The 24,295-nt window shown below is 40.5% G+C and overlaps 1 protein-coding gene across 1 annotated transcript; it reads right to left on the reverse strand.

Annotated features, from left to right (window-relative positions):
* Positions 1–513: 513 nt before the first annotated feature.
* LOC144661501 (NACHT and WD repeat domain-containing protein 2-like) lies at positions 514–24,070 on the reverse strand. The gene is made up of 24 exons (XM_078522283.1): positions 23,599–24,070; positions 21,701–21,970; positions 21,275–21,381; positions 20,760–20,845; positions 20,352–20,468; positions 19,644–19,759; positions 18,918–19,135; positions 18,002–18,274; positions 17,167–17,378; positions 16,701–16,843; positions 15,695–15,797; positions 13,821–14,033; positions 13,058–13,388; positions 12,082–12,384; positions 11,204–11,423; positions 10,106–10,253; positions 9,732–9,779; positions 9,425–9,596; positions 8,678–8,858; positions 6,866–8,196; positions 5,984–6,109; positions 5,424–5,581; positions 3,073–3,220; positions 514–2,117 (listed from the first exon to the last, which is right to left on the reverse strand). The coding sequence occupies exons 1-24, from the start codon at positions 23,760–23,762 to the stop codon at positions 1,999–2,001; spliced, it is 5,307 nt and encodes a 1,768-aa protein (XP_078378409.1). The 5' UTR covers positions 23,763–24,070; the 3' UTR covers positions 514–1,998.
* Positions 24,071–24,295: the final 225 nt, after the last annotated feature.

A 24,295-nucleotide genomic window follows, 5' to 3' on the forward strand; every position in this document is an offset into this window, starting at 1 on the left:
CGAAATATTTTAATTCAAGGCCCTTAAAAACCTAAATGACGGATTTACATACCCTTTCATATACCTAAACTTGTAAAATCTCTACCCTTTTATATACCTGAAGCCTGAAAAAGGTACCCCTTTCGGGCGGAGCCTCCCCGTATAGGCCACTATATGAAGTACCCCCCCCCCCGGGGGGATTTGGGCTCTTTATAAGAATAAGGAAGGATTTGCCGAAAGAAGATTTTGCTAGACAATTTTCACAATTAGTCTGACGAAGGATTTGTGACTGATTGGAGGAATCATTGGCTAAATCGAGAAAGGTACGATATCACAGGGGCACTCAATAGACCGTTTCGGTGAAGACCTATAATTGCCTACGATTTTCGGACAAAAGTGTGACAAAAAACTGGAGTTTTCTTTAGTAATGCCTGTTGTCTTCGGAGAGAGAAAAATTGTCATTTTAGCCGGTACGAAAAAAGGCCAGCTGCGATTTTCTAGAAGACAACGGCGGTTCGTAAATTAGGGTAAAACTTTTTCGTTCCCTAAAATTTATTGATGTTTGCCGGAAAGTTCAGCTAGCCTCTCCGAAAAGATACAATTTTCTTAGAGTTTACAAATGAGCCTTTAAATCACACAAAAAGGACACTTAGGGACGGACCATTATTTTTTTGGAGGGGGGGGGGGGGGATGAAAAATTTTCCTCTGCAAACTTTTTTTTAGTATATGTACCTCTGCAAACATTTTTTTTCGAAATTCTAACTATTTTTTGTGATACATATCGTGTTTGCAAACAATTTATTTTGTCTTTCCTGGCCGTGCAAACAATTTTTTCAATATTTTTCATCCCCCCCCCTCCAAAAAAATAATGGTCCGTCCCTTATATCGTAAAAACTGTAAAATTTGCTCGTTGGGTGCCCCCTGAAAAGAGTGGCAACACAGTAGAACCCCGGTAACTCGAACTCTGAAGGGAAACGAAAAACCGTTCGAGTTAGCGGGGTTTCGAGTTATCGGGGTAGATTGAATATTTAATTTGCCAAGTTAATAATTGATAGCTTACTGATTTTCAGCACCTCAGTATACAGCACAGTGCAAATAAAACTTATTTCGTCAGAAACTCTTATACGATCATAATTTTTTAGGATAAGAGTGGAAAAAGGCTGCAAATAGGTGACATGTTTTGTTGCTCTAATCAATGGGCAACCGTGGCGAGTTGCAAGAACCGGAATTCGAGTTATCGGGGTAAATTTGACCCAAATTTTGATCAAGGGAAATTAAATTTTGTTCGAGTTAGCGGGGTTTTCGAGTTATCCGAGTTCGAGTTAACCGAGTAAAAATGACTTAAAAGTGAGTTCAAATCCAAGGGAAATGGAAGTATGTTCGAGTTAGCGGGGTTGTTCGAGTTATCCGAGTTCGAGTTACCGGGGTTCTACTGTAGCTGCATTTAAAGAAATCAAATGGAACATTTACAATGACCATATAAAAAGCAATACAGGAGCAAATGAAAACAGAAAATTTAAAAATCAACACTTCCTTTTTGGCACAAATAAATTAAAATTTATATTATTCCAGCTATAAAATAAATACAATTTACCACCATGGGGGACTTGTACTTTGTCGTGTTGCACGTAATTTCTTAACAGCATTTTCTCAATAACTTAGTCTTACTCGAAAATATCTATGTATATCTTTTCATGCAGGGGAAGAGATTGGGGTTTATCTTGTAAACCACCAATGACTGTTCTAACAGTAGCACAACTCTCTCTGTTGGTCACAGTCACGCAGCGCTATCAGCTCGAGAGACTACCTTCAGCTAGTCACACAACGCTGTCAACGTGTGTGACAAATCAGTTTATAGATAGCGCCCCTTTTCAGCCAGTCACACATCGCTGGACAGTTCACGACCTGATGAAGTAAAAACGGCCTCTATCGGCTGGTCACGGGTACACAACGCCGCGAACTTGAGTGACACTAGTGGCCATGCAACCCTGGCAACTTGCGTGACAAAACAGTTCACGCTCATTCAGTCACATCATTCCCTTCTTGAGCTTGTTTTTTCTCCTCCTCGTCGTTTCCGATTTCATTATCCTCTTCTTCGATGGCCATACCCTTGATACCCTCAAAGACAATCTGCACGCCTAAAAAAAGCGGTTAACAGTTAACACAAAGTTTCGACCAGAAGGCGAAGTTTTAAATACTTCGAAACATGATGCAAAATGTCGCAGAAAGAAAATTGCACGATGAACAAGTCCAAAGTTTTTGTTGCTCTTCATTTGATTTTGAATACTTATTGTTATTATAATTTCAACTCATGAGGTGTTTTTGAACCTTCGACGTCAATTTCTATTATTCACAACCAAGCTTTGGAAAAAGGTAAATTTATGGCGGCCCGCGGCCGCGGCCGCTCACCTGAATTTTTGAAATATAGGTCAAAAGAAAATGATCTCCGATGGCAAGATAAGTAACAAATTCTAATTGTACACGAAAATATAAAAATTAAAAATCAACAATTTGATCATAGAAGTTTGACGTTTGCTTGACTCACGCATTCGCATCAATCTCAGCGTCACGCAATGCAAAACACGTAAACGTCTCGGAAAAAAGCATCAAAAAGACTTCGTCATTATGTGATATTGACTTCAGATCTCCAAGGTACTCCGGGATCAAAGTGACGGGGATGATCGAATGGAGGCAAAACTCAGGACCCTAAAAAATCCCGAAGTCTCCCGACATTACCCAAAAAAATCCCTGGACCAAAAAAAACGCCCAAAAAAATCCCTAGTCAAATTACCCCTAAATTGCCAAGGCCGCGCCAAGGCACTTTAGTTTGATTTTAATACCCAAAAAAAATCCCCTATTTAAATCAAGTCACCCAAAAAAAATACCTGCCAAATTCTCCTACCCCAAAAAAATCACGGAATCGAAAATTTCGACCCCCAAAAAATCCTTCGCACATCCCCGTCACTTGGATCCCGGGGTACCCCCCCTGGGTTCAGATCAAACCTTCTTAACCCTAGCCTCCCACACAGCCGCCGATTTTAGGGTGCATGGGAGGCTATCTTACTTACGCGCGTATTGTTCGTTGTAGCATACCTGTCCCAGCCATGGCCTTCGTACCCTCTGTAGGAAATTCGTACGGCTTTATGTCCCCTCCCTGGAGAGTAAGAAGCACTAAGGGCAAAACACTTTCATAGCCAAGAGCAATACACTGGCCCTCCCCCACGGGATGTACAGCTGTCACCTGTGGAAAAAAAAATAATGAAGACAAGAAATAATAAATACCAGCTAAGTTTGCCAAGACGCGTGATGAGTTAAGAAAGATTTGGCGAAGTGAAAACGCAGAAATCACGCTTTTGTTTCTTTCTCGCTAATAATTTTTTGAGCGAAAAGAACCTGTATTCTTTGGCCATTTAACTGATGAGAAAAATACGATCTACTGGAGCTTCAGAAATGAAAGAGGTAAAATCGAAATAGTGCAAGAAATTGACCTGCGTTTCTGAATAATTCTGATTTCTGATTTGATTAAAACCGCAGAGAAATAACTTAATATTTTAACGCTTCGTGTATTAAAATAATCCTCTTGAGATCAAAAAAAGAATGTAAATGCTCTATGTATCATAGCTAGATAGAAACAAACAGAATTCTTTAAGAAGAACACGCTTTCATTTGATCGGTTAAGTTCTTGAAAATTCATTTCGAAGCGCCGGAAATCCCTTTCTTACACATGTTACATTAAATAAACTAAGAAAATATAATTTGTACCGATACTCGTTCAAAAATTACATTAAAAGAGGAGAAAGAAGCTAAAATGTTAAAATTTGATCAAAAATAAACATCCATCTAACAGTAGAGCGATTAATTCATAAAACGTTTCCACGCATGCGCAAACGCAATTTTCGAAATAAATCAAATTTAAATCGCTTCGACGAGCAAATTTCAACAGAAATGTCAATTTTCGTTTGCCTCAAAGCCATTCGGACTATTCTTTAAATAAAATGCTGTGGTTTAGCCGAGAAATAAAATTTCTTGTACCACAGGTGCGAGGAATTCAATAGCGATCGTTATATAAGGCTAGAGTGGCCCTTTGAAGTAACCGGAAGCGTAGGGTGCTATTACGAATACCTCCATCGCATCGCCACTTGTGGCTGATCTGGTGATATCCGTAACAGCTCTGGTTCGGTACCCTTCTAGGACGCCAATGCCAACCCAGCTTTCCATATCAAGTCACTCCCGATGCCTCGCGCACGGTCGAGAGACACTTTCATAAACCTCCTCTGGAGTGTTTCGGTATAAACGTATCCTCGTTTCACTCACCTAAATCTGTAGGATACTGACTTAGTCAGTGACTCGCTTCCAGTGGCGCTGCAAGTTGCAGTGTGCCATTCTTTTGACTTTTTGACTCTTAGGAAAAACGAAAGTTTTGATTTTGCTTGCTTTCAGACAAATCTGTATACGCCTTGAAACCAATTCGTTTAGGAGATGTGGGTAAAGAAAAGTTTGTCCTGGAAGTGATTTCATGAAGAAAAAATATGCAGTTAAATCCTGATGACTCGAACCTTCAAGGGAAATCGAAAAAGGTTCGAATTATCGGGGGTTTGAGTTATCGAGGGTAAAATTAGTTAGAAATGACCTGGAGGGAAATCGAAAAAGGTTCGAGTTAGCGGGAGATTCGAGTTATCGAAGGTTCGAATTATCGGGATTCAACTGTACTCTTCAGACGTCGGGTTTAATCAGTCGCTTTTTTGCCGATAAATTAGTGTTGATGCCGTTGTATCTCGTTCCATGAAAACCCTCAAAAAAACTATGTATACACCTCTCAATACAAAGGTGTAATAAAGAACCAAATTGTAACCTTAAGACCACAAGTAAAAAGGCCTTTGTAAAAGGACCTGCCAGACAAGACAAACAGCTTTGTCAATAAATTTACAATTCAAAACGGCGGACTGAATAAATTTCGACGTTAAAGATAAAATCAATCTATTTTCTATAATAGACGAAAGTAAAGAAACCTGATGAACTAGGGGACAAATTGTGATACGACAGCAAATGCTCAGAACTGACTAGCTATCTGCAGACCGGATTTGAGAAATTATCGCTGTTATCAATTTTACACCAGCCAATTATGGTGATACGTTTGTGATACAAAAGCTTTTACACTAGTCCAGCCCCTGAACTCTCTCTTCCGCGCGCCCTTTATAGGGGTTGAACCCAGGCGCGAGAAGAGAGAGAGAGTACACGATAACTTTTACGGGTTGAACCCATGCGCATGCAAGTTATCCTGGACTCTCTCTTCTCGCGCCTGGGTTCAACCTCTATAATGGGCGCGCGGAAGAGGGAGTTCAGGGACTAGACTACGCTTACGCTGAACACACTCAGAAACTTTGGCTGTCCATGGATGTAAGCTAAATGTGCCATGGTATTCCGTACTCCGTCAATTCTCTCACCTTATCCGCCGTAAAAGAGGCTTTTTGTGTGCCCGCCTTCATGTCCCACATGATCAGCGTCTTCTCGTCATAGGAGACGACCAGGTCCCCTTCTGACGCAATGACATCAATCCGCAGGTTGCTGAAATGGCTGCTGGGAAGAATATGAAGAAGGGTTCCTAAAGTGTGAAAAAAACGCGCAGGACCATTAGTTTATAGATTGGCAAGAGAGTTGGGAACTTAAGAAAGCGCATGACTTTGCGACAGTGACAGTTTCATAGGAAGATTTCGCTGCCTGCCAAACCTAAAAAAAGTTGCACTGAAAACAAGTTACTGGCAGGAGCCCATTACCCGGAGTGTGCAACTTCTGTATATTTGTGCAGCGGCGTTTTCACAAGTAAAGCTAATTTTAGCCAAGCCTTTACCGCTAAAATTACTGCTTCCGATGAAGTCAGCTGCTATGTTAGGTACTGGAGATTAGCGTTGCGTGAGGGCCGAAATAAGTGCTGTTACAGAAACTACGTTTTTCAGTGTTCTTTTAGGAGACAAGAGAGGTGGAATTAAAAAATCTCTTTTCATACCTTCCTCGATGTTCCAGCACACAATGTTTAAGTCCTTGTGCGCTGTCACTGCGCGAGTGTTATCCATTACTGTCAGAGCAATGGTGTCTGTGTCATCCGCAAAACGCAAGTCGTGCGCTAGCACCTCTGAAATTTGAAAGGCACATTCTTATTATGGACATACAAATTCTCCTTGCTGGTCTTTGCACATTTCTTGTATTTGATTGGTTGACTGGAAAACCAAATGAAAGGAGTCAAAAATTGTCACAAGGAGCTTTGTTTCAGAAATGTTCGGATTTGTATTTGGAGGGGGTTTGTGTCTGAAACAATTTAGGTACATACAAAGAGAACTGACCACATGATAAAACTCTGCATAACAATATGCAGCGAAAAGCAGGTTCTATTCAAACAAAATACAAAGTTTACAATAGGGGGATCATAATCAAAAGATGTTTAAAAATCTTTCTTTTAAGGAGCTTCTCAAACTCATCAATAATTCGTCACGTTTAAACAAAGAAAATCATAACCGTGAAGGAAGTTTGGATACCCGGTCTTAATACGTATAGATTTTTACCATTTTATTTCTTCATTTACTCCGTAGTTTTTGTTTCGATTGAAAAGATATATCAAACACTCGAGACAATGGTTCATCGGCTATCCAAACACCTCGAATTTCGACAAAAATACTCCACTGCGCGTCGTATTTTCAACTCTCTTCTCGGTGTTTGGATATCCCGATGAAACACTGCCTCTCGTGTTTGATGTATTACTTAATATACAGCCTCACACGCAGGTGGGTGGGGTGGGGGGCTATCTATTTGAAGTACTAGTTTTGCGTGTGAGATTTGCTAGGCTTATTTCCGGGAGCGTCGTTGATCGGCATTTTACGGTGTTTATACTCACTTTTCTGCACATCCCACACAGCTGAGAATTGAATACAGTCAGTTTTCTTCGTCTTTTTCGCACTGGACACGAAATACTGACCATCCGGGGTAAACCCCGCGTGCGTTCTAGTCAACCTCTCACACCCCTCCTTCTGAATAACAAAAATTTGCTCTCTCGTCTCCAGGTCCCACACTTGCAACTGGTCACACGGCCTCGCCACATTCCACACAACGACAGTCCCTTCTGAATTCACGAGGAATGAGCGAATGTCAAGCTGGGATTGGCCCGATTTTAATACAGCGACTTGATCGCCTGTTTCGATGTTGTACAGCGTCAAATTCTTACGATCGGGCGAGTAGGTAAGAATTTCTGTTCTGTCGTTCACAACACAGATATCGTCCACGCCTAAGAAATCATACGCTGGGATTTTTCCTTTGAGGACCGTTACAACTTTCCACGTATCCAAGTCCACAATCGCCACGTTTTTATCCACACGGATAACAGCTCTTCTGTCGTTGATGATTTGAAGGTAACTTGTTGTGATGCCAGTGACTTTGCGCACTGGAAGCATAGTAGGTAAATCCCAAATAGTCACACAGAAATTGTCAATCCCCAATCGGCCGACTGTTACCAGGTGTCGAGAGTCGCCGGGGATGGAATAAATGTTCATCAAAGTCTCGGGCTTTTCAACCTGTTGATGAACATCCTCTCGAGTTAGGTCCCAGACCCTGACAACGTTGTCACCGCCGGAAGTGAGAATGACGTCACAGCTGACGGCGAAAGTCCTGGAAACGTAATTAGGATGTGGTAGGACGTCTTTTCTCTCGCCGCTCTCGAGATCAACTAGAGCGACTTTATCGTGTTTAGGAAAGACCAACATGTTCTGCGTGGGGTCCAGCGATGAGTTCCGAATCCAATCGTCGATTTTGCACTTGAACGTTCGTAACAATTCTCCTTTATCAACCGAGTACAGGTCAATCTTCATTTTCTTCGCGACAAGAACCTCGTTTTCGGATTTCATCGATACCTGAGTAAGGTGAAGGAGCTCTTCTTCATCTTTTTCATCGAATACCCTGATTGAATGGAGTATTTTGAAGCTGTGAGCATCAATCACTTTCAAGTAATTTTCATCTTCTTTAGAGTTACACAGTACGATGTCATCCCAGGATGTTAGCAAGCTGTTCTGTCCTGCGCCTCCGACTGGATTGATGCTTGAAAATTGGTGCACAAATTTGCCAGAAGTAGTCATGATGACATGCAAACCCTTTTCCTTGAGGAAGACGACTTTGGATCCTTTTTCGCCGGCCAGTGTGAACGGAGGATAGCTCTCAAAATACTTAGTTTCCACTCTGTTATACGAAAATAAAAAAGAAAAATTGTGAGGCTTCAGTTCGCCGATAAGCAAATCTTTTCTATAAATTTGCAAATATTTAGAAACACAGAAAATTGTTTTGTTTATCATCTATATTATATGAATAATACAGTTTTAGTAGAAACTCAGTCGTGTTCTATTGAAAATCCGGGAATCTGATTGGTCTTCCCACTGATTTCTATTCATTGATAAACACGATCCCGCGCGTTGCTCTTTAAAGGGATAACTGTTCTTGATTTTTGGCTTAAAATACATAAAATAAATTGGTTTTGGATTAAAGTGCTTTAGAGTTTCTACTTAAACAATTTGACTACTCGCCCTTGTTTTCTATGAGCGAAAGTCAACTCGGCTGCCCCTCGTTAACTATTCGCTCATGGAAAACTCGGGCTCGTAGTCTAATTGTTAAATAGAAGTTGAAAAACATGCAACATAAACACATTCACGTAAAATTAAATTACCTATGAAGAATTTCGCCAGTTTCAAACGAGATCGCACTCATTCCACTTTTGGAGGAAGCAATGATGATGTCATCGTCACAGCAGCACGTGACCTTGCCAATCTCTTCCCCAGCTTCCGGCACGGTCAGTAATAAGGAGCCGTCCGTGATGTCCCAGACTTTGACAACACCGTCATGTGATCCTGAAACAAAACAGAATACGATGATTAACAACTGACGCAAACAAGGTTAAGGCAGCGTTCGGGCCTAGAAGCGCATCAGGCCGGAGCTTATCCTTGTTTCCGTAGCATTAAAGGCTGGTTTTCACTAGAAAAGGGACTTGGAGTCGAAAACAGAAGCGCAAAGCGTTACGATCTAGTGAAAATAACCGTAGACAGAGTTTCCGACTCCGCTTATGACTCGTTAGTTACGATCCGGTGAAAACCAAATTGTCAGTTTCGCAAGCAGAAAGGAGGTACTCGGAGAGCCCGAGAGCTAGCATTGTGATCAGTTTGTCTTCCTCTTCTGCTTGCGACGCCGACAATCTAGTTTTCACTGGATCATATTCGACGGAGTCATAAGCGGAATCGGAAGAAAATGGACACGTTCTGATTCTTCCGACTCGGATTCCGTTGAGGCTATGATTCAGCTTACGACTCCGACTTCTGATTTTAACTAGGTCATAAGCGATTTAACGACTCCGATTACGATTCCCGCTACGTCTCCGTCGGCTAGTGAATACCAGCCTTAATTTACGAGAGCGAAATACCTGTAACAACGCAATTGCCATCACTGGTGGCGGAGAGTCCATACACCGCGCTAGCCGAGTGTCCCACTAATGTCTGTACTAACTGTCCACCCGGAGGGGTCAGGAAACCTCTGGACGGGATAAGTGCGGGCTCTGGTGGGTTGCGAGAATCTTGCACAAGCTTAGATAAGACCTGTGTTAAAGGAAAGGCAACAACCTAAAAGCTTGTAAATGTTCCCATGTTAAGCAAATCTGGAGTGAGTTTCAAGGTTATTGGAACCAAATCTCAAATAAACAGGTTCATGCAAATTTAAAAAAAAAGACTTACCGGCGATAGGTTGGTTGAAATGACGTGAGCGGAATCCTGCACTTTACACTGCAACGAAGAAATAACAGTGAAAAAAAAAACGAATTTAGAACTGCGAATCACTCTAAAAAGCTGGCAAATCCAGTCGGGGGAATAAGTGCTAGTTTTGGCAAATCTTCGTTGAAGCACCCGAAATTTCCCAATTGTTTCATCCAATCAAAAACTAGCGCGAGCGATCACGAGTGCTCCGAAAGCCTTCACACGTATAAATACGTCATGTTGCTTAGCAACTTCACGGACGAAAACCGCAGGCTCAGTCACTTCTCGAAGAAGTGACGTTGCCATCAACTGGCACTTGTTCCCCCGACTGAAATCACGTGCTGATAGCCTGTTACCTCGTAAAGTCTGGCTACAAATTGCCCAGGTAGTTGCTTCAGGTCGCTCAAAATGGCGTCTTGAGCGAGTTGAAGGGTTTCTCCGACAGCAGCAATGTCAGGGTCGTTGACAGCATTCATGGCAGCATGGAAATTATCCAACACAGACCTGTTGATAACAACGAAAAAAATATATGAAGTTTCCGCCAGCCTAGCGCTACGTATCCAACGGCGCATAATTCCGGATTCGGTAGCATGAAGTGATCAGGAGTATTGCTACCACCCTGGATGGGATTCTGGTCCATCGCAGATTACTCTAAAGGTCGGGGCGCACTAGGCGACAAGTCGCTCCGTGCGTATTGCTTCAAAACAAGTCGCTGTGACAAAGCTCTTGTTCGGTGCACACGCAGCGAATTTGGAAGAGTGGGAATGTATGAACTAGATTTACAATTCAATACGGCGAAAATGCATGAAGCCCTCTCGTTGATTAATTTATATTTTGTCGCAGTGACTTGTCGCAGAAGGGTGCACACGTTGTGACAACGCTGCTTTCGCTCATTTTGTCGCTGCGATCAGTCGCACCAATTCAAACTGGTTTGATTGGTGCGACTGATCGCAGCAAAAAAATTCTGTCGCACCTCGCAAAAATGCACCATGTCACACGAGACAACATGTTGCAGCAACTTGTCCCCGCGACATGTTGCAGCGACTTGTCGCCTAGTGTGTCCCGACCTTAAGAGATCGCTGGTACACATTTATACTGCTGGCTGGGTGGAGAGAGGCACTGTGAGAGTAAAGTATCTTGCCAAAGAACACAAGACAGCGACTCTGGCAAGGGATTGAACCCGGACCGCTCAATTTGGAGTACAAAGGGCTCAGTAACCCATAATGCCATCGCATCTATCGCATTTAGCGATAAAAAAATAGATCATCTTAAGTTTAAACTGAAGGAAACCTCAAGTTTAAATAACTTTTGACTGTTGACTAATACTGAACCAAAAAAAGAACAAGGGTCGATGGTTAAGATTGGGAATATTCAAGCGAATTGTGAATTCTGGTAGAATAAGTGCTTAGGGACACTGACACACAAACATATCTATTTCTTTGCATGTACCTCACCTTAGTGAACGCGCTTCAATCTTTGTACTGAGCCAGTGAAAGTTGCAGAGCACTTCACTTTTTAACTCGTTCCATCTTTGGCTGCGAATCAGTTGAACAGGCAGCTCGTGAAGTTTCCTCAAATTGTATCTGCCTTTGGACAATAACAGAGGCTGACCTGAAATACTCGCCAGGCGAACTTGTTTGTCGTGGATCAGCGTTGTCTCGTTCGTGCCCTCCTCTGTACAAAAACGAAACAGTATCATTTGTCAGCACTTGATACTCATGGGATAATAACCCTTTTTAGAAGAACCGTGTGGTACGTGGTTTTGTATTTTTGTTTTTTTGTGTTTTTTTTTTTTTTTTTTTTTTTTTTTTTTTTTTTTTTTTTAAAAAAAAAAAAAGTCGTGGTCCACTTTGTCCCCGTTGCAACCGTTACTTGGGCTGTCACGCAACGTTTGTCCTCATGCGTGACCACCAAATAATGGCTGTACATGTAGTTATGTCCCACTAAAGGAAGGACCATTTAATTTTTTTTTCTTGTTCTTCTTTCGTTGGGCAAGTACGAAAAAATTCTTCCACAAGAAAAGTAGGATAAAAAATATCGTGCACAAGTAAGCACGGGAAAAAATTGAAGCCCCCCCCCCCCTGGTAACACGAATGGTGCAAAAAATCTTGCAGAAGGTTTTGTTGTTAAAAAAAATTTCTCAGTTGCAAATACCAATGCTGCAAAAAAATTCCTACTCAGAAGAAATTGCCCCCCCCCCCCCCCAAAAAAAAAAAAAAAATTAAATGGTCCGTCCCTAAAAGTCAATATGCAAAGAGCAACCCCTTAGTACCTTAACTTATGTAGGGGTATCTTTTGTTCTGAGGGTAACCAAACTTGAGTGCTAGCTTACCAACATAATTTCTTCCCAAGAAGTAATCAGCAATGGAGCTGCACAAGCGCTTCTTCTCAAACGGATCAGATAAATATCTGTCTTCAGCTGCTTGAGCAAACTGACGGTGATACCAGCACGTGACTTGGGTGCCGTCCGCCCCCCTGTCCACCAGGTATGAGGCAAGATCCGCTCTTATTCTGACCCACAGCAGGGGAGGGAGCCGTCTGATGGGTGGCGTCCAGTACTGGAACACATCATGGAGGAGGACTTCATCGCAGGACAAGATGTCTTCCAGTTCGTTTGTGGTCAGACCTAGTGAAGCTGGTGGTACAAAGCAGTGTTTGAATTAGACACTTTTTTTTACAAGAAAGGAGAACAAATATTAACATGAAAGCAGCGGTGAACGTTTGATGTGAAACCGCACTTGCCTATCATAGAATTCTTGAAACATAGAGATTTCGTTATATCAGGGTGTCACTAGTCTTACATTTTTCTATGTTCGTTTGCCATTTTATCCTTCCTGAGCTCTTTGATTAGAAACACATGGAACACGTTCTCCCGCGCTTTCAGTACGTTTTTCCCGCGCTTTATGATTATTTCCCGCTATCACCACCAGTTTCCCGCGCTTATTGCCGGTTACACGATTGAATCTCGTGCTTGATGCCGGTTACACGATTTCCCGGTCTCACCGCCAGTTAAACAATTTCCCGCTTTATTGTCGGTTACACAATTTCCCTTGTGTTTTTTTTTTTTTTTCGCTCGCTTCCGCCTGGAGCTGTCCACCCCTTATTGTCAGTTACACATTTTCCCGCGCTTGATGCCGATTACACAATTTCCCGCGCTTGTTGACGGTTACACGATTTCCCGCGCTTGATGCAAGGCGCTTGAATGTTTTCCCGCGTTTTTTTTGCGCACTAAAAATTTGGTGACTGAATCCAAGTTCATTTTGCTTTGAGTTGAAATCGGCTCTAACAAACTTTATTACGTAACTTACCCGCCGTAATGTATCCAAGTGCACGTCGTACAAGAACCTCGCCATGGCGTATCTCAACTCGTTCAAAAAGTTTGTCAATAGCTTTCCGTATTGTTGTCTCCAAATAAGTCTCACTGGGCGCAGAATATGACTTCCACAGGCGCGTCTCGTCGTAGGAGATCTTCAAGAACAAAGGAAGGGGACACTGTTTAAAGGCATCTTTGAGCACCTGTAGCTGATGTTCCTGGAGGGTCCTTTTCTCGGTGTTAAGCCAATTGGTCAGTATGTCGGACACATCATCTAAAGACAACTCAGGAATGGACACGAAACACTTGGGACTTTTGAAAAGCGCCTGAAATTTAAACAAAGACATTTTGAATTCATTTAGCCTGAATGAAGATCTAGAGTTTTATATGGCAATCAACTACTAAGTCATTTGACCGTAAAACAGCGTACAAGGACGGGAGTAGCCACAGGCAGCCCAAGATTAACCCTGGATCACACAGAAGACACAAAAACAACCCCACATTTAGGTAAGTTAAGTTTATTTCCACATTCATGGCTGTATTTAGCATTTTGAGAACTGAAGTGAAATTCCCATACAAAGTCTATAAATTGACGGCTGTGCATAGAGTTCACATTGTAAGCTTGGGCTGCCTGTGGAGTAGCCTGAATTTCAGCCATTTTCTCTGGCCGGGAGTAATCAACCAGAGACGACCGCACAAATTCAGGCTAGGACAAGGGAGCAATGATTAATTCTCCAGAGGCAAATCTTTTACAATACCTTAAGCGTAGGAAAACACTTGTATTCTTGATCAGGCAGTGTAGACACAATGAACTTTACATGAGGAGGCAGTTTCCTTGGAAACCAAGTTAATTTCCGTGCGCCGTGCAGAGGTGAGAGCTGATCCAGTGAGTCAAGGATAATTACCAATGGATGTTCTTTTGTAGCATTTGACAAAAAGTTGGGGAACTGATCAAAGACACTCTTAGATGACTGAAAATAAATCAACAATATAAAGCAGTGAGAGACTAAAAGCACTGTCAGAAAATGGGTCCTCGTCAGGCAGGGGCGTAGCTAGCTAGCTGATTGAAGAGTTGTAGGCCTGGTCAATCGCTAGGGATTTTTTTTTTTTGGGGGGGGGGACAGGCAGTTAGGTCCACCGGGGAGGGGTTTGCGATCAAGACCATATACTTTCTCCTTCCGACTTTTTGGTTATTCTGTGTGTATTTCGGCAGCTTCTAAGTTCTAACATGACATAACAAGAAATTGTACTAATTTTCGCTGGTTCATAAATAGACACACTTTTCTTCAACAACAGATGCTGTTGTTTGTTTGCCTGTCACCTAACCCAGAAGGCTCCACGGTTTCAGTGCACTTGCTAGATAAGCCTTGATTTCATCAGGCTAGGATAGGAGAGTTGAGAGATGTATTATGCTAAGATATGTTAGTAGAAACTCAGCTGTGTTCTATTGGAAATCCGCGAATCTGACTGGTTCCTCACTGTTTTCTATTCGCCGATAGAAAATAGTCGCGCGCGCGAGTAGCTCTTTAAGCGGTAATTTTCTTGATTTTGGTCTCAAAGTGCACAATATTGTAGGTTTTGGACTGCAATCCTTTAGAGTTCTACTAAAACAATTAGACTCGCCCTCGTTTTCTATGAGCGATAGTCAACTCGGCGCGCCTCATTGACTATTTGCTCATAGAAAACTCGGGCTCGTAGTCTAATTGTTAATTAAAAGTTGCTTTCTATTTCCTCTTGAAAGTGCATCACCTTGATTTTTCTTTTCTACTGTACATTTAAAAAAACAGTCAGCTGAAAAATTTGTAGGCCCGGGCCTACGGGCCTATAGGCTAGCTACGCCCCTGGACGTCAGGGAAAGCTTTCTTGCCCTTCACCACGGCAGCCATTTTTTCTTAGTCGTCTATGTTAAGTTTTGTTTTTCTTCAGGGAGGAGGAGAAGGGGGCGGGAGTACTTAGATCTAACGCATATTAAATTTGATCAAGAAAAATGTTAGCGGGTACTAAATTTAGCGATTTTCATTCAGCTCACTGAAATCGCTAAAATTAGTAACCGCTAACAATGGGAACCTTTAGGTCGTACTTACGCACAAACTCTCGCAAAATTATCTGATGCAACACAAGAACGCATCCACAAATGATGAAATGTATATTGTTAAATAAAAATTATTGAAATAAAGACTACCTTATTACATGAAATTTTCGCGACATGTTAATTTCGCGATTTTAAGGTGCGCGTATTTCGCGTCACTTAAATTTCGCGATTTAGCGAAAATTTTGTATTTTGAATCACTTTAATTTCGCGTTTTTAAGTAAGACACGATGTGTATTTCCTTAGCAATATAATTTGACATGTCCTTGAATAAAAACGTCAAATGTAACAAAAAAAACACAACTGCGAGGCTAAATGTCAACAGTAACAACAGCAGTTTTCATAGTGTCCACAAGAAGTTCATGCTTGTACGTGAATTACTTTTCTTGAGTCAATTGAGGACGACCTCCATTTACATTGAAAATTCCTTCCTTCAGTGGTACTAAACTCATTCTTTCTTGATTATTGACATAATGTGAGTCACTTAATTTTCGCGTCATGTTATGTTCGCGACACGTATGGTACTTCTCGTAGACTACTTACACGTGGAATTCTGGTTGTAAGTTTGTACACATGTTTGATCTGTAACATGATTGACTTGAGCACCCGGAGAATTGTAGAACTTTTGGGTGTGGTTCCAAGAAACCTACAAAATCATAAAAATGTTGTTTAATACTGTACTTTTAATGACTTCTTTCTACAGGGCCTTTCCCTGAGTCCCCAGATGGGGCGACTGTCGCATGAAAGGGACGGGGAATGCTCATCAGAAAATTTTAGTTTAACACCTAAAGAAGACCAATCTGGATGTAGCCTCCCACGCAGTCGTTCTTAGGAGGAGGAAACACGATCGTCCCAAAGAACGACTGTGTGGGAGCGAGGCTAATCTGGATGTGGCTCAAGCATTTTATTAAGCTTGGTATCTTTCTATCTGGATCTTGACCTCTAGAATATAATCTGTTTTTGCTTGATTGGTCTTAAAAAAGGGCACCAATACAATGAGTATGGCAGTGTTTTTTTTCTTCGCATGCAACCCCAAACAAGTTCGACGTTGATGACTAGAAAAATTGGCGTTTCTGTCTTGTCTTGAACACCCTCAGTAAGACCAAAATCCATAATTGAAGGGGCAAGAGCAAGAAACGCACTTCGAGTTTTGGCCAAATTGAAAATTGTCACAAACAACTCCAAATTTCGCACGCAAGTTCGTTTACGTGTGATCAACACTGCCCTGTATTCAAATTTGCTGGATCTAGCTTCGTTTTTAAGAAATTACGTATGCAAAGAACAAAGGCGTTTTGCAAAGCTTTTGCATGTGTTATTTTTCGAAAACGAAGGAAAGACCAGCGAATTTGAATACAGGGCAGTGTTGAGCACACGTAAATGAACTTGCGTGCGAAATTTGGAGTTGTTTGTGACAATTTTCAATTTGGCCAAAACTCGAAGTGCGTTTCTTGCTCTTGCCCCTTCAATTTATACTCTTAAGCGAAACGACAAGACTCCCCATCTCTATCAGAACTTAACAACTTATTACAGTAAATTATTTTACACACACCTCAGACATATACAACCGTTTTCATCCATAAAATCACTTATCGCCTTGGCTGCCATGGCAATAACAGCTGTTTTGCCACAACCCGACTTCCCATGAATTACCAGAGGGTATTGACTTGGGCCTCGGACGTAGTCTTCAATATCCTACATGCAAAAGGACTGACAGTCAAGTTAAAAGGTTAAAGTTAAGCTTAAGTAAAGCCATCATTCAAGCCTAGTGGCCCATCAAGCCAGTTAGCACTTATAGATTAGACTAGATTGTAAGATAAGAAAAGATAACAATTATTATTTGAAAAATGTTGTTTCCATCAGCCATTTTCTCCAAAGCCTAGCTAGACATCAGGCCAGCATGCGCAGTGTCAGGTTACATTTCTGTTTGGGAAGCAGTGTCAAAACACAAACGATAGAAAAGGAGGTGACAACTGGTGTAAAGAAGGGTAAAAAGGCTTAATAATATATCCCATTACCTTAAGAGTTGACTTTCTTCCATAAACAACTTTAACTTTTCTCTTGCAAAACAGTGTGTGTTGTACCACCTCGGTGTACAGAAGATTGTCTGTTTCAGCTACTTTGTGCTCTGTAATGCTCTCCACTATCATATCCTTCAACTTGTTTTCAAAATCTTTGCAAAATTGATCAAGATAATTTCTGTGTATCATGTTGGCACTTGGATCAATGCCTTGAAACAAAAACAAGAATGAACTGGGTCAATAGAACTCCATCTTCACAGACTGACATGAATAAGCCCACAAAGGAATTCTTGCACATTAACTTTTGTTATCAGGCAATGTTAACGGAGGCAAGGCGGAGGGGCTTAAAACCACTAGGAATCTCCAGATTACAAGACCAATGCGCAAGATCACTTGGCTTTGCTGTCTAAAAATCATTGAAAGATAGTGTGCTGAACCTAGGTAATGTAATTCCATTATTTAAAGCCTTGAAAGCGCTTGAAAAATAATCAATCAAGAATACAGTATTGCTACCTGGAGGACAGTCCATTATATGATGTTAAATTAATTAAGATTTAATAAAGCATAGATGCGTGGCACTAAAAGGCCTGCAACTTTTCTGTTCCATAAAGCCTGTCTTTACAAAACTTTACCCAGACGCAAAGTTGAACTTCACTCATCGTTACGGTACGCCATAAATCTCTGTAAGGGGCTACATTTACGGCGGTTTTACCTTAACACAGCTTTACGACCTTTACATGCCTTTATAACACTGCCGTAAAGCTCACACTCCAACTTTACATTTTTTGGAAAGTTAAGTAGATTTTTGATTTCGTGCTGTGATGTTTATTACCTTTTGGTGTCCAAGGGGCATCATATGTGAAAATATTTTCTGTATGCATTGCTTCCTTCATCTTCTTGTTTTTCAAGTTGTGCAAAAGAGCTTGAGGATGAGCGCCGTCAATGAGGCACATTTCATCGAAACAACAATCAGTATACTTTAGAACCTCGGGATTCCCTGCGTGTTCTGATGAGTCAAGTCCGCTGATTATTCGGTGAAACCATACACAGGATCGTTTTAGGTTTTCAGCTTGTAAGAGGCCATACTCTATTTCTACTTCACAAACTGAAAAAGAGTAGATAATATATTAATAATCTATCTCTATACACACCTTGCAAACCTATGATGCTACATAGATTGTCAATCTAAATCAGTCAGTATTGTAATCCTATTATATGAAGTTTATCTTTTTTTGGACGTATTGCAGAGCTATCATACTGAATGCAGAACAGACTTCTGATAGATTATCTGTCTCTGCATGGTTTACCTACGATAACATTATCTATCTTGCTTTACCAGGGTTCATATTCTTTTGAACTTTTGAAATTTCATGACTTTCCTTGGCCTTTTACATGACTTTTCAAAGTTTTCCATGACCTAAATTTGACCATTTCTCTTGGAAATTTTTAAAAATTAACTTGATTTCGGGTGCGTTTTTACCCTTCTGTCAGAAAAAATAACCTGCCTCATTTATTTTTGTACAATCAATACCATTTTCCATGACTTTCCATGAAACACAGTAATGTTAAATTCCATGACTTTTTAGGCCTGGAAAATGAAATTCTAAAATTCCATGACTTCCAGGTTTTGCATGACCTGTACCACCCCGTTTTATTGTGAAAAAAATCTTTGGATTTCCTAAATATGTTTTTGATAGTTTTACCATAAAATGCAATCAAATAACCAATTAAAATAAACTCCATTTCACCTGATCTGATATATTTGTGCCAGATATCCTTGTCTGTAAACACCTTCTTGGCTGCTTGCTGAAGGAATTCCCTCATCATGTTATATTCACTCTGCCATTCTTTTTGTGCTTGTTCTTTGAGGGACTGATCGCTATCATTAAAATAGTTTGGTATCCACATTGTTACAGGCTGAAGAATGTATGATGCAGGGAAACAGTTTTCATCTTTCTTATACCACCTGTAGGGAAAACGAAATAGTTGCTATTGCTTTATGGTAGAAGGTAATTGTCTTGTCAAGCCGATTACCAGGCCGTGGGACACTTAATTTTAGTGTCTGTAGCATGAAGCAACTAAGGGCCTCTTCAAATGAGCCCAGTAAACTGGGCTAGCCTGGTTTCTGAGATCTAACCTTCTTTCCTTTGTAAAAAATTCAATGTGTTCATATGAGGAGGTGGGCTAGCCTAGTTACTGTGATCTTCAGTGGTTTTTACGGCCAAGATCCCGGTAACTGGAAATCTTATCATATGAACACTTCATCACCATAAAAAGGGGACAGTGGGCTGAAATTTCCCATATAAACTGATGGAAGACAAAATTTGTCTCACTAACCGGGCCAGCCCTGTTATCGGGCTCTGTGAAGAGGCTCTAAGACAGCCACTGCTTTACCTGACAATAGAAAGTCTGAGCGAAAACACTGAAATCAATTTAACATTACAGTATTTGTTGCTAAAATCTAGCTTTCATACTTAGTAAGCAGTTCCTTTGTTTCAGTCTCAGTTGCTGTGCTAAGGATTAACTCAAACTCCTGAGCATCAATGGACGGCAGTAATGGACGGTAACCATACTTCTCTGAAAGCAAGGTCTGTTGAAAAAAGTTCAGCGCTGACATCATTTACAACTACTCGGCTAATATAAGCCTGGTGAAAAACAGAAAGCATTGGCAGTTCGAGGGAGGGGCCCGGGCCATCTTATTTTTTAGGCCAAATAGAGGATTGTAGAGCCGAGAAAAATAGGTTTTACATTTTAAGAGTGGGCCCCCCACTTATTCCAGGGTCCGGATGATAGGACCCCCACTTATCTGAAGGTCTGGATCTGCCACTGGAAAGTACTTTTAATTACAACTTACTACAGCAACCTTTCGCTAAGGCTTACACCCTCGGGACCAACTCAAGCTGTCTGTCTTACATAGACATTACATAGACATGATAGTTGTCTGCCTTAAAGATCAAGGGTCCAGTTACATACAAACAAGTGAGATTCTGCTAGGGCCAACCAACCGACCTTGTATGCCTAAGGGAGATGTCTGCCTTAAAGAGAGTTCAGTTACAGACAATCAAGTGAATTCCACCAAAACCAGCCAGCCAACCATGTCTGCCTTAAGGATGTGTCGGCCTTACAGAAGTGTTTGCTTTGAGAGAGTTCACTGTAAATCAAAAAGTAATTTGTCCACTCACCACAAAATTTGGTCCAACTGATATCTGTTGACAGGCCTTGATTTCTTGCAGACACAGTTCAGTTGTCATGTGAGTGTCTGTGGCATCATCTCGCACACCCCATCGCATATCCACAACCTAGTAGTGATAGTATCGGTCAGTATCATAGGTCTGCAATACATAGAAAGGACTGCAGCGGCTACTGACAGCTACTTAGTCCTTTGCACATGTTGCAAGCCTATGTAAATAAGGACAAACCATATATATTGCTAGAAGGGATTTAACTCACACACCAGGTTTTTTCTTAGAATACTGCTGACTTTTTTGACAAAAAATGTCCAATAAAAACTTTTTAAACTGGAATATTAAATATTATGTAATCAAAACTTAACCCAATTACTGACCACTGATTGATAAATTGAGTTTTACCTGGAATTCATAGCCTTTCTTTTGACAGAATTCCCTCAGCTTTGGATAAACATACTCCATGAGAGCGTTACGTTCATGTTCTGTGTCTAGAAAAAAAAAGAAGTGTTATCTTCCTACAGTAGTCATGGAATACATATGAGAGGAAGGTGAAGAAGCTTATAGCCTAACGATGCAAAGCTAATAAGACTCAGTATTCAAGCCTGACTAGTAGTGACTCTTGCATTGTATTGTTGTCTCTCTCAACCCAGCTAAACAATAATAAAAAGTTGTCAATGAATACTAAATAAATTATTATTAATATTATTTATAAGAATTTGTAGCTTGTGATTGTAGCCACTCTCCTCATTCTTTCATTTTAACAGTCATGTATTGTCTAATTATTAGCATTAGTGGATCAAAATAGCTATGTTTGCTTGCAAAGATGGCATCATTAAATTTAGAGACTATCAAGTAGGCTGATATATTCCCAACCTAATTCTTAATGCAGACTAAATTAATTATTGATAGCAATTTACCTGTGAAAGTGGAACTCAGGAAGATGCGAATGGTTCTTGAATTCACTGGGCAGTTTTCTTCTATTAATCCTTGCAAAACTCTCTCCACCTTCTGGCAAAGATCAGATCTAAACAAAAGAAGACTCTCATCAATATATGTTATTATAACTTTTTATTATGCAGATAAATATATATTTTTTAATTATTATCAAAAATAATAAGTATCATTTAGATGAATAGTAGCGATATGAAAACATGATGTATCGGCGATGACATGTTTTTATATCACTACTGTTCATTCTTAAATGTTTTACAAAATCTTCCATAATCAGAAATTCAAAAATTAAAAATTAAGACCAAATTAATTTTAAATTTTTTTATCAAAATATAATATGTTTTGTTTAAAACTAATAAATGTAACTCTACAATTTTAAGGTTTTGACTCACGTTGATGAAAGTTGGACCTTCTTCTTTTGTGCATTATCAACAGTGTTTGTTTCTTTTGGAGCAGCATTTGTCAAAGCTGGTTTCTTTGTCTCTGTAGTTTTCACAGTTTTCTTCGCTGTTGTTTTACTTTTATCTCCAGATGGTTGTGGCTTTGTAGCTGCTGCATTTTTAGTTTCACTGGATTTCTCTTTGTCCTTTCCTTGTTCAGAAGGAGTTTGCCTAGAGCTAGCCACAGTTGGGCTAACGGACTTTTTGTTATGTTTGGTAGGCCTGTCATGTTTAAGGAATTGCAAATAAAAATATTTTTAAATTAATATAAAAATGTAAGAAACATGTAAAAAAAAGGCAATAGACAGAAGTTGGTTACAACATAATTTTTCCCCCCTCCCCATCTCACGAGACACCCAAAAAACTTCCTTATTTAGCCTATATGGGGACATGTGATTGAACAGGGTAGTAATATTACCTTAAGTTAGTTTACAATTTTGATTGTGGGAAGAGAAACTGATAACAGAAATGGAACAACTTACATCATTTTTTGTCTTGAAAACAGCATGTGCACATGACTAAATTGCCAGTACACTACTGGTAGTCAGTCTTTTTCCTAAGGGTCCGAGGAGCAAGCAGTTTTATCAGAGGCGCAAGCAAACTGGCAGATGGATGAGAAGGGGCTTGAGACGAGACATTTTTCTTTGATCCCCCGGGGTAAGCGCGCAGGCACTCTTGTCTTGCCCCAATCCCTTCTTGCATGCCCTGAACCCTCGCTGAAGCCTTGCACTCCCTTACAAATTTCAGGAGAAAAACAGACTACAAGCAGTCTGTCTTTATTGCCAGGGTCAGTGTTTGAAGGCCTAAGTGGTGTAGGTACCTCCCCCCACCCTGAAGTAATTAACCCACAACACTGTCTGGACCGTGATAGAGTTCCTCGAGTGCTGTGGTGTGATCTAATCTGTTTGAGTTGGGTGGTTGAAGTGAGATGATAAATTGACTGATAGCATTAAGCCATTACAAACTGATGTCTGATGGTCTCTGATATAACTCTCTGAAATTGTGAACATGTAAATTCACCGATGTGTGTTGTCAAAAAAATAGGAAAAAAGTAGAAAGGAAATTTTCGCATTCCAATGTTTCTATCAAATTTTAGTTAAAGCTCAGCCGTGCTCTATTGAAAATCAGCGAATCTGATTGGTTTTCTTATTGTTTTCTTCAATGTACATAAAACTGTAGGTTTTGGACTGTAGTGCACCTCGTTGAATATTCGCTCATAGAAAACTCGGGCTCGTAGTCTAGTAACTGATTAATATACACAAAATTCTTGAATAAACAGACCTGTGCTGAAGTCTATTCAGCCATTGGAAAACACCTTCAAAAATGAACACCGAATTGATAAAGATGGCGACCTGACCGACAATTTTAAGATCTTAAAGAAATGTCAGGGAAAGTTCGATTGCTTGATCCACAAAATGTTGTGGATTCGCATGAAGAAACCGAGCCTTTAATAACACTCAGTCGGACTCAATTCGCGCGAAGGTATTTGTTTAGGCTTGAACGGACATTGTTCTCATTAATGAACATGAACATTGAACAGTTATTTTTAATTATCTTAATTTATTCATTATCACACCTTTATCTTAGTATAAATAACTTTCTTTCGCATATAAATTTTAACTTGAAAATGGTGCCAGGATGTCACCGAAACGTCGTTCATTATTTTCGCTTGTATTTATGGTTAACTGAACGTAATTATATCGAAAGAAAATACAGTAATTAAGCTTGCATTGTCTTTTAATTATGGAGGACGGGTCTGTCTCAGATGTTCTGATTAGCCCACGAAACAAAGTACCTTAATAATATTAAAGATATAAGGCATAACTACATTGTATAACGTGTAGCCCTACCTCCCTTGGTCGGCCTTGACATCGTTCTGACTGCTTGCCTGAACAGTGTCCTTTTCTGGTGGCGCCAAGTTTGAAGCTGTCGTGTGTGCATTCGTTTTCCATCTGGTCGCGGTAACAGCTGTGTTTACTGATCGCAAAGAATTCTTGCTCGCTCCTGTCCCCATTCCTGATTTGAACAAACCGTCTCTACGTCACTGACTTCGAGGGCATGAAAAGCTTAGCTAAGCTTAGCTAGCTACCGGCATCGGACAGGAAAGTGCCGAGATCCGAGCTGAAAGAACTTGTCAGTTGTCATAAAGCTTACTTGGAATGAAGTTTCTCGACGGGCCAATTCAAATAGGGGCTAAACAGTCCCCTAATCATAAAAAATTGAAGCCATGAAATCAGTTCGATCAAGCTAAATTGATTAGCTGAAAGAAATCAATCAGCCACATAAACAGACGGCGGACCAAGGTGATAAATCACATTCGGCCTTCTGTTCCGACCGTGGACAATTCTAATTGTCCCCAGGGGGGGGGGGGTGGTACTAGTAACATTTTGTTAACCTTGCAGTTTTTTTTCTTTTACTGAAATTCCGCATGAAGTTAGTTTGTTATGGTTGCTCTAGCGCTTTTATAAATTCCATTCTATGAATTTTTATTTGCATAATTTTGTTTTTTATTATTTTGGGGAAAACTGAACTTTAACAGCCTTACCT

The sequence above is a fragment of the Oculina patagonica genome, chromosome 7, assembly GCF_052425735.1.
Source record: "Oculina patagonica isolate OP01 chromosome 7, crgOcupat, whole genome shotgun sequence".
Classification (NCBI taxonomy): domain Eukaryota; kingdom Metazoa; phylum Cnidaria; class Anthozoa; order Scleractinia; family Oculinidae; genus Oculina; species Oculina patagonica.